This window comes from Crocuta crocuta, unplaced genomic scaffold (assembly GCF_008692635.1).
Source record: "Crocuta crocuta isolate KB4526 unplaced genomic scaffold, BGI_CrCroc_1.0 scaffold127, whole genome shotgun sequence".
NCBI lineage: Eukaryota > Metazoa > Chordata > Mammalia > Carnivora > Hyaenidae > Crocuta > Crocuta crocuta.
This window is the reverse complement of record NW_027532008.1, coordinates 8,892,750-8,903,669: the sequence shown is the minus strand read 5'-3', so window position 1 is coordinate 8,903,669 and position 10,920 is coordinate 8,892,750. Positions and strand designations below refer to the sequence as shown.

At 52.5% G+C, this 10,920-nt stretch overlaps 1 protein-coding gene across 6 annotated transcripts in view; it reads right to left on the bottom strand.

The window, feature by feature from the left end:
* The window catches only part of CAPZB (capping actin protein of muscle Z-line subunit beta), a 133,460-nt gene that overhangs the window by 94,561 nt on the left and 27,979 nt on the right, over nt 1-10,920 (bottom strand). The window contains exon 1 of one of the 6 annotated variants that reach the window (XM_077775894.1): nt 8,765-8,818. The exons of the other annotated variants lie outside the window; for them this stretch is intronic. Coding sequence (XP_077632020.1) covers nt 8,765-8,803 — 39 coding nt within the window. The 5' untranslated portion in view covers nt 8,804-8,818. Of the gene's footprint in view, nt 1-8,764; nt 8,819-10,920 lie in introns of those variants that run through there. 6 annotated transcript variants of the gene reach the window in all.

Here is a 10,920-nt window from a genome sequence, read left to right as displayed (position 1 = left end):
CCCCCCCCCCGCAGCTCCCCTCTCTGAACCACGAATCAAATCCCAAATCAAATCCCGGTAGCAGCTGCGACAATTCAGACCCAATGCAAAGTGCTCTGCCATCCCTTACCTTCCACAAATGCATTTTTCCTTCATTCGACTGCAAATGATTCGCATGACAAGTGGCCTAGAGACCAGACCAACTTTACTCAACTTGACCCCCCCTAGTCTGCGGCAAGTTGTCACTGGGCCAACACAGTTCCTGGGGGGGACTGTTTTCGGCCTCTCTTGGTTGAATCACTGGCCCTGCTCACATCCAAAAGCCTCTCCTGCCCGTGTGCCATGTGGATTCCATTAACCCTGCTATTTACTCTCCCTGCCGCCTCCCCCCAGCCTGACAGTTAAAGTTTCCACCCCGATGGCCACTTAGCCACCTGTTGCTCCTCTTCTGCCGTCCGATCTGACGTGTGCGTCACCTCTCTAGGTTCTGGGTCACATCTTCTGGGCTGGCTGTGGCCCGGGCGGGAGAACCCCGCACCCCGGACCTGTCTGGGCACATGGGAGAGAAGCCGGGTCACACACAACCCCCCGCAGGCCGGAGAGGCCTGGGAGAGGCCGAGATGACAGGGCCCGCGGACGCCGCTCCAGGCTGCCCAGCGCCCCCTCCCAGCTTCCCCCATCTGGCTTCCATCTGACCCGAGCAGCTGGCCAGGTGGTTTTCATTTGCAGATGAAACCCCGGCAGCCCCGCCGCCACACACCTCCTGACCCTGGAGTCGACGTGAGGCTGACAGGCACGAAGTACACTTGTGTATCGCTGAGCGGGACTGAGAGGCCACACTTTTCCGAGGCCAGAACCAGGGGTAAGAGAGCAAAGTGGGGTCTCGAGGCTCGGTAATGCTGACGACAGCCAAGAAAAAGAAATGCACTCGTCTGACAAGGTGTGAATCGAATCTGACGCTGGAGCTCAGGAAACAGGGAGAGGGTTCTTCAAGGATCTGCATCTTGTCTCAGATTGGAGACGCCTTGGGCCTCATTCCCATGCTGCTCACGAGCATGCTCGAGACCATGAAAGCAGCAGGGGGTCTTCCAGGCGAGTTATCCCATGTCTACACGGTGTGTTATAACACAGCTAAAATCAGGTTTATAAAGGAAATGTAATGATTATGATTTTTTAAAATGCTTATTTATTTTTGAGAGAGAAAGACAGGCAGACAGAGTGGGAGAAGGGAAGGGGCAGAGAGAGAGGGAGACACAGAATCTGAAGCAGGCTCCAGGCTCTGAGCTGTCAGCACAGAGCCCAATTCGGGGCTCGAACTCACCAACCGCAAGATCACGACCGGAGCCGAAATCGGACACCGCCCAAGCGCCCACGTAATGATTATGATTGAAACCACAGTTAGTAATACTGACAAAGGCTTTCTATGTGGTTAAATTGTGTTAACTCATTCAGTCCCCATAACTGAGGCCTATCAAACAGCTTCCATTATTAATCCCATTTCATAGATGAGAGTATCGAGGTACAGAGAGGTTATGGAACTGATAGAAGGTCACAAAACTCGTCAGTGGCACAGCTGGAATATGAACTCAACCCAGCTCCAAAAACCACGTTTGTAACTGCCATGCGACACTGCCACCCGGCAGAGAACAGAATGGAAGCACCACAGTATCTACTTCTACACCTACCAGAACATTAAATGATAATAATAAAAGGCCTGAGAGAATTACTCCAAAATAGTACTTTGTATAAGTTGTGGGATTAAGGCAATTTTTTACCTTTTTTATACTCTATTTTTTTTCTAATTTTCTACAATTCACTAAATCAGAAGGAGACCATGACTATTATCGCTGCTGAGTCCTTAAAGAAGACAGACAGACCTTGGGTGTGCTAGCAGTGGGGACCACCTGTAATCAGTTCCCGGCACTTCTACTGAAACTTGCACGCGAATTACTTCAACCACCACCACACAGGCAAGTTCCTCCAACTGTGAAATGGGACTGCCACCACCCGACCTCAGAGCCCGTTCAGGAAGCAATGAGACCATGGGTGGGGCTCCCAGCACTGGACTGGCATGAAAATAATCACACCCTTTCCGGGAGGCCCACAACATCACTGACCACAGCAGCTACCACTGTTTGATGCCCACCCCCCCAGGCACGGAACATACACGGAGTCAAGTCTTTCTCACACCCTGGTAGGGGAAAGGAAGAAAGTGCGGTCCAGGGGCTCGTCCCCGAGCCGCAGTGCCTGGAAGAGGCCGGCCCAAGACTGGAACCAGGTTTGCCTAGTCCCAGGGCCCACGCTCCTTCCACGATCTCCACTTCCCTTTGAGATCAAGTTCCAGGTGAAGACAGACCGGGTATCACCATCTTCCTCTTTCTCGGCTGCTCCCTTTCAACTATTTCAGACTCCTTAAAGGTCCAAGGAGAAGGGAGTATGCCTCACATTGAAATGATTACAAGGCAATTCTCAGTATCTTTGTTCACACTCGAAACCTGATCCACCTGGTTCAATTATCCCCCCAGCTGTCCTTAACTCAGTCCAAGTTCATAGACAGATTGATGCTGACAGTCCTGGGAGCGAGCAGCAGCCCTCCCCTCCCACAGCCATACTTGGGAGCGGTCTAGTTTTCGGGGCTGACTTCAGGAGGACTGTGGCGGCCATTTTGGCACACCAGACCCTAGACAGGGGTGGTGTGGTAGCTTGTAAACGTGCGCTCTGCCAGGAGACACCAATCCCACTTCTCCCGCATGGGCCGAAGCCCAGCCTCGTGGGGCTCAGATGGGGAACCCAGACGGCCTGGCGGCGGACTGCAGTCTGGAGCCGTGGAGAACAAGCGTGCATCCCCAAATGTGGCTGGAGTGCTTCCACAGCGGCCGACAGCAAGCCTTCTCGAAGCAGGACCCGGTCTGATGGTGCCTCCCGGCTCCCCAGCAGGGGTGGGCCCTGCTTCGGGAATCCAAACATGCGAACATCCTAGTTCCTCCCCGCCTCCCCACAGACTTCCTGCCAGGGTTAATCAGATGCAGAAGAAATGTTTACTTCTGAAAAATTTTTTTAAACTTCATTCTATGGTTCCTTAAAGTGTCGATCTGAGATAACGAAAAGTCCATCTTCCTTACTAAACACTTTAGGAGTGGCCCTCGACTAGGTGCACCCTGAAGCAGGTGGAAGATGGCTGGGAGATTAGCGAGGTTCAGCTGATTGTTCCACACACAAGAACACGCAATCCAGAAAGAAAGCAGCTGGTACAAGAATCTTTGGAAGCAAAAACCCTTAAAAACTATCCCTTTATACTCCAGCAATGCCGGCTAATATTGAGGCTTCTGTTGGAAAATCTCGTACTTCTGAAGGATAAAGGGGCAAGAGAAGTATCTAAAATGCAGACACGTTCATTTTGGGAAAGAACAGTCAGGAGCCCACAGAAGGTTATGAAAAGCCCTGGTGACACCATCTCTAATGTTTATCTTTGGAATAATAGAAAGGGATGTTTATTATTTATAGGAATTTGCTTTGCTAGTCCACGACTCGTTCCTGCACGCTAAGACTGCTCTCAGCTGGTGCCAAGGAGAGGCTGCTGAGTCATCGGGTTTGCAAAAATTATCACTGCTCAATTCACGTCCCCTGCAGGGCAGGCGGACATGCGCACCAAGTCAGCTACGTGGAGGGACTGCCACTGTTAGCCGCGGTTCCCACTGCACTTTACGGCCTTAACGACACTGAAGTCTGAGAACCCATCAGCCTCGGTGGCGAGCTGCTCAGAAATGCCCACCGAGTCAGCATGAGTTCCCAAGGAGAAGCCACCGCGGGATCTGCAGGTTGGATCGTGGCACAAGGAAGGGGGGCAGTGGGGACACAGGACAGAAAGATGGAATGGGGAAGACTATGGATGAGAGGAACAGAACTCACGGCCACAGTCGGCATACGAGAGGCCTTTGAGAATGCGGGGGGGAGGGTGCCTGGGGGGCTCAGTCGATTGACAGTCCGACTCTTGATTTCGGCTCAGGTCATGATCTCGGGGTTCGTGGGATCGAGCCCCTTCCATTGGGTCTGCAATGACCCTGCTTGGGATCCTCTCTCTCTCTCTCTCTCTCCCCCATCCACTGTCTGTCCATCTTTCTCTCAAAATAAAATAAACACTAAAAAAAAGAATGTGAGGAACAACCCTGGAATTGGCAAAAATATAAAAGCTTTTTTCCCTACTCCCAACTAACATGTGGCAGAAGGGATGGAAAGGAATACATGATACTGGATGAACTACTACATGGATACCACCGACACGTGTGCGGCACCTAGGAGCCTGCAAAGTGCTTCCACCTCAGCCGTAGAAACCTCCTGCAAGGCTGTGAGCCTGACACCACCACTGTCTGCCTCTACAGGAGAGGGCGTGGGTGCTCCAGGTGAGCAGAGCACTCCCGTGGCACCGGCTGGGGCCAGAAGGTGAGAACACTTCTGCACCTGACAGTGTAGGAATAAAAAATAATGCATCCCTAAATCATCTCATTACTACTGTCCCCGCTTATCTGAACAACTCTAGTACTGAGGCCCTCAACATACCCCAAACAAAGCGTAACCATCATGCAAATAGCTAATATTTATTGAGCATTTACTATATGCCAGTAATAAAGCTAGGAAGCATTTATTATTACAAGTATTATTTTATTCTTATTTCTCTCCATCCCCAATACCCACCCCCTGCCCTTGCCCTAGCCACCAGGTCTCGCCTGGTCTACCACAGTGGTCTCCTGACTGACCCACACTTGCCCAGCCCCCTCCCTTCTCCACACCTGGGTCAGAGCAAGCTTAAAGACTCAAACGATCAGCCCCACTGCTTACACCCTTCAAAGTCTCCTAAGAAAGGGGCGCCTGGGTGGCTCAGCTGGGTAAGCCTCTGACTTCGGCTCAGGTCATGATTCTCCCAGTTTGTTGAGTTCAAAGCCCGAGTCAGCTGTGCTGACAGCTCAGAGCCTGGAGCCTGTTTTGGAGTCCGTGTCTCCCTCTCTCTGCTCCTCTCCTGCTCGCTCTCTCTCTTTCTCTCTCTAAAATACAATAAACATTAAAAAAAGTTAAAGAAAAAAGTCTCCTAGGAAAACGACGTGAGGCTCCAGCAACTAGGAGGGTCCTGCCCACCTCCCCACGCTCATCTCCCACCCTGCTCCTTGCCACCCCTATCTTCCTTCCGTCCCTCCACTCATTAAGCTCCTTCCTGCCACGGGGCCTGCACCCTGTGGCTCCTTCCGCACGGGCTGCTATTCCCTCCGCTCAAGCACAGCCTCTCTTGATGCCAACCTCCCACTGCAGCTGCACGAGTCCGTCTGGGCACCCGGACTGCCCGGTTGGTGTCGGGCTCCCCCGCCAGGCTGCAGGCTCCAGGACAGCAAGGGTAACGTCACTTCTGTACTGCCCGGGTCCGGCACAGGGCTTGACTCCAGGGCAGTGACTACAGTGAACGCCACTCTGCGATCTACTCGGGCACCAAGAACACAAAAAGCTGCAAGCTGCCCCCCAGTCCCAAGCGAGCCTCCCACCAGCACACAGGTGCAGCACAGATGGTGGGGGGCTGCAGGGAGGTGTGGGAGGAGCACTGGCTACGGAGTCAGCATGTCCTGATGGGGTGAGGCCTGAGGATGACCAGCTCCGTGGGGGAACAATCCCCAGGTGGCTTCCGGTCAGAGTCCACGTCAACCTCCCCGCCCCGGGACTCTGCACCAATGCCAATCCCGTCCACCTCCACCACACGACCTCCCTCTCACTGAGCATCCTGTGGTCACCCTGCCTCTACCCCTGCCTCTCATGATCGCTGCTCCGTGCAGCAGCCTAAATAACATTTTCTAACATAGATAAGATCACGGTACCCTCCTGCTTAAAACCCTAAGTCTTCTCGTTACATTTGAATAAGACCAGAGGCACAAGGCCCTGCATCATCGGGCCCCTGGCACCCCAGCATCGCTCAGCAGACCCTCCTTCCCGCTCCAGCTCGGCGCCCCTGCACGGCCGCCCCCCGTGGCTGCCTCCCTCTTGGTGCTCTCACCCGCCTGCCCTGCCCACCCAGCACACCACCTGCTGCTGCTGCTGCTGCTGCACGGCACTTATCTCTGGAAAGGCTCACGTTTATTATCTGTCTTGTCACAGCAAAGCAAGGACTTCGTGTGGTTGACCACACGGGTGAATATTTGCTGAATCAATGCCTCCTACGGTGGTTTTTTAAAGTTTATTTTGAGAGAGTGAGAGAGCCGGGGGGAGGGGGAGCAGGGCAGAGGGAGAGGGAATCCCAAGCAGGCTCCATGCTGTCAGTACGGAGCCTGACGTGGGGCTCCAACTCACGAACCACAAGATCATGACCTGAGCCTAAATCAAGAGTTGACGCTTGACGGGCTGAGCCACATAAGCGCCCCAACAATGTTAATACAATTACTGCGCCCTTCTTGGGAGCCTGTGCAAGAAGCACGTGAGATACATTAACTCATCCTCCAAACAACCACCCTATTCCCATTTTACAGACGAAGAAGGTGAGGAACAGAGAGGCTATGTGGGACTCAGACCCTGGGCAGCCAGCTCCAGCACCTGCACTGCTGACCACCCCACGTGTGCTGCCTCCCGTCACATCCCTGGAATGCAGACTTGTTTCCTACATGCGGACGGGAACGCCTGGAGAGCAGGCACCAGATCTAGTGGCACCTGTGTCCTCGGGGTTAGGCACACTCACAGGAGGTTCTAGATGAAAGCTTAGCAATAAGTGAAGGAATCAGGGGTGCCTGGGTGGCTCAGTCGGTTGAGTGTTCAACGCCTGATTTTGGCTCAGGTCATGATCCCAGGATTGTGAGATCGAGCCCTGCATCAGGCTCTGAGCTGAGTGTGGAGCCTGCCTACGATTCTCTCTGCCCTTCTTTCCCACTTGTGCACATGTGCACATGTTCTCTCTTAAAAAATAATAAATAAATGAAGGAAGGAATCAGAGGGGCACCTGGCTGTCTCAGTCAGTAGAGCATATGACTCTTGATCTTGGGGTCTGAGTTCGAGCCTCACATGGAGTGTAAAGATTATTTAAAAACAGAATCTTAAAAGAAAAAGAAACAAAAGCATCAGAGAGGGCTTGGCTAGGAAAGCCATATGAAAGATGCACCCTGTCTGCCACATTTACAACTCACACCTGCCCTCAAGGATGAGGCACCCTGCAGGTAGGACCAGGAATGAGACACTGGCCACCTGAGTCAGACCCCCAGAGAGCGAGTCAGTCCTACAAGGTCTCCTGTTTCACTCTAAAATAGCCATACCCCCTCCTCTCTACAAACTCTTTTCCACAAGACATCATGCAAATTTGGAGGGGGTTTCCCACGGCTTTCATTTTGCCAAGTTATAGAAGAAAACGAACAACTACTATTGTTTTCTCCGTGTTAAGCATGTGTGCACAATCTCTGCTGTGTCCTTGTGACCCTGTGGAGCACACGTGGTCACCCCAAGTGAGCAGGGAGGCTCGGTGATCTGAGAGCAGCTGACCCACAGCCGCAAGCAGGGTCTGGGCTGTCCTGCAAACCTGTGCTCTCTACCGCAATGCCAAAGCTTTCCATACCGAGTTTTGGGAAAGAGGTCCCAATTTTCTCCAAATGATTTCAAAGTGGTCGTTCAAGTAGTAGAGCTTAGAGACTGCAAGGCAAAGGTGGGACCACATTTGGGTGAAACACTTGTAAGCTGATGGCTCTAAACGCCCTACCAGGGCCCCAAGCTCTGCTGGTGCAAAACTGTGGCCATCAGCAGGTGCCCTCATGGAGAGATCAACCCCCAGTACAGGGGAGAGGGGCCCAGGGCTGAGTCCACACTGTGAATTCATGGAATCGGCCTGCAAAGAGGAAGCCAAAATGCAGACCAAGCAGCCAGGAAGCCAAGGGCCCGTGGGGGCTGCCTGCACGAGCCTCATAGGCCAGTCACAGGTGGCTCTGAGGGACTGAGTGGCAGGCGCAGGCAATGCCACCCGGGCAGAGAGGAAACGGGTGGCATCTAAGAAATGCCAAAGGCCAAAGCCAGGCTGAGTCCTGGCTACGGAGAGTGGAGCATGGCAAAAGCACCCAATGCCAGCCTAGCACCGGGCCCCCAAGGGCTCATGGCATCCAAGACTTTGGTGATAATCCACCCTTATTATTTAACTCAATAAATAAACTTTATTCTCTGAAAGAGGCCGATTTCAAAGGACCTCTCTGTGCCCACCAATGATCTGCCCAGTGACCGGAGGGTCAAGACAAGCTCATCATCTTAAAGTCTTCCAAAAGGGCTGGCCAACGCCAAGGTCCACGAACATGGTCATGCCCAGCACCATCTCCCCGAGCCATGAAGAGGGCAAAGTCTCAGAGCAGTCTGCTTACCTGAGAAAAATAAAGACTAATTTCCTGCATTTTAAATGCAAGGCTCATAACTTTAAGAGCAACCAATCTGCTACCACTGTAAATGGAACAAGTTGAGGAGAAAAAAGCTTTGAGAAGTAAAACAAATGAAATACAAAAATGACCTCTGAATACTAATAAAACCTCTCAGATGGGGGTCAGCTGCGAATCCAAGGCAGGATTAGGTATTCTGTAGCAAACACACACACACACACACACACACACACACACCACAGCCACGTTTTCTACAAGGCTGTCACACAAGCACATCTTTCCAACGACACCAGTCTCAAGATCCTGGTCTTCAGTTCCCTAGAGCGTCGCTGCCCATAGTTCATAAAAAAAACTGCCTTGGACGGAATGCAGACCCACCCCACCCGGCCATGACCGCACTGTACAGACCAACTCACAGGTGCAGCCTGGCCACATGTCAGTCCATCGAGCCACATGACGTCCTTACGCCGCTTCTCCCTTGGGGGCCCTCTGTTCTACCCGGGAAGGGGGAAGGAGCGGCGTACTGCGCCACTGAACTGCTCAGACAGCGGATCCACGGGACACAAAACCATTTACATTTCAAAGGCAGAAGGCAGGGGGATGTGTACACACAACTTGAGCAAGAGACACTCCTACACAGGTCACCTGTTCCTCCAGGTCATAAGATGTAAGAGGCATGAACGAGGGTCATTACACTCACCTTAATGGGGCAGGATTTGCAGCCAGGAAATAGAACAATGACCAGCATTCCAACTATTACTTAGAGATTAGCTCGGTGCTGTGGGGCTGGGAGAGGGGAGGTTTAAAGGGTTCTATTTAACCCCTGGAAAGGCAGGAAGTTCCAGCAGAAAGGCTGTCACTCTACCCAAGTCTTGTTGGAGCTAAAGCACAGCAGGAAAATCAAACAAACCAAAGGGGAATTGGAGCTGTTCGCCAAAGGAGGGGCTTTGGGATTAATGGACTCTTTAATTTTCGAATTTCCTGAGGTTTCCGGCTAATTAGGCCCCTTAGCCATACTGTAATGTGATCAAATTTCAGCTGAGTTCACAGAACAACTGAAGGTGGAAGATGGCACTGAAACCGCCGCTGAGCCCCCAGGGACTGCCGACAAGGCCCACGGTGCTGGATCCAGCTTTATCCGCACTAATTAGGCACCTCTAATTCCCCCAACAATGGCTCAGAGGCCGGCTCAGAGGGCACCGTGTAATCCACCGTGTACACTAAGGGAGCTCTGTTCTTGCACTACTACCTAGGGAGAATTCTCTAACTCGGTACGAGTGTGCAGACACACACGACTCACAGGTAGGGAGAGACCATGAGCGCGAGGCTAGCAAACACACATGTGAGCAGATTATCTTCAACCTCGCTACCCAACCAACTGAGGTTAAATGAGGTACTACTCTCTGCTTATGAGATCAGGAATTTAGGGTGAAAAGCGCCTCAAGGCCGACAAGGAAGCAATACACAGACATGGGTATTGCTGGTGGCGGCAGGACTCGGCCTGTCACCCTGGGAAGACAGCCTGGCAGTTATCTGTCAAGGGCTGTGACAGTGTTCCCGCTCTGACACACTGACACTACCCCCGGGGGTCCATCCTACTGAAGAATCCAAATACAAGGGAAACTGCAGAAGGACCCCGCAGTCACTGTGACGCTGTTCAGAATGCAAAACACGAAGCGACGTACACCGACGTCGGGGAGGTTAGGGCTGTGTCTACCTGCTCCACTCTAAGGACACTAAGGAAGGACAGCCATGCACACTTCTCGCTTGCGTGGGCAGAGTCCTAGGTCACAGAAGTTTTGAGTGGACTTTACTTCTGAGAGTAGTTTTAGGGTCACAGCAAAACCAAGAAGGGCAGGGATTTCCCATCTAACCCCCCCCACTCGTGCACGCCCCTCCCATGACCGGCGCCTTGGTTGTAAGGGAGGGACCCCTACCGACACGACGTCATGGCGCAGAGTCGTCTTTTGCCACCAGGCACCCACCACACAGAGTATCATCATACAGAGTAGTTCCACCAGAAGTTTCTAGAAGTCCCGTGTGCTCCACCTATTTCAGCCTTTCCTCCCCCCAAGCCCCTGACAATCACTGGCCTTTTCACGGTCTCTACAGTGTGCCTTTTCCAGAATGTCCTGTTGCTGGGCCCAGCGGATGGCAGCCTTTTCAGACCGGCTTCTTTCACTCTGTGCGTTTAGGTTTCCCATGTCTGCTCAGGGCTTGACAGTTCCTTCCTCTTTAGCATTGACAGTGTTCCACCCGGATGGGCCACAGTCTGTTTATCCATTCACCTGCCGAGCGACATCTTGGTGGCTTCCAAGTTTTAGCAATTATGAATAAAGCTGCTCTAAACACCCATGCGCAGGTTTCTGTGTGGACACAATTTTTCAACTCTTTTGGGTAAATACCAAGGAGCGCGGCTGCTGGAACGTATGTTTAGTTTTGTAAAACCTGCCAAACTCTTCCAAAGGGCCTGTCCCACTGGCATTCCCACCAGCAACGAACGTAAGTTCCTGCTGCTCCACGTCGCCAGCACTTGGTATTGTCGGTGTTCCGGATCTGGGTCATTCTAGCA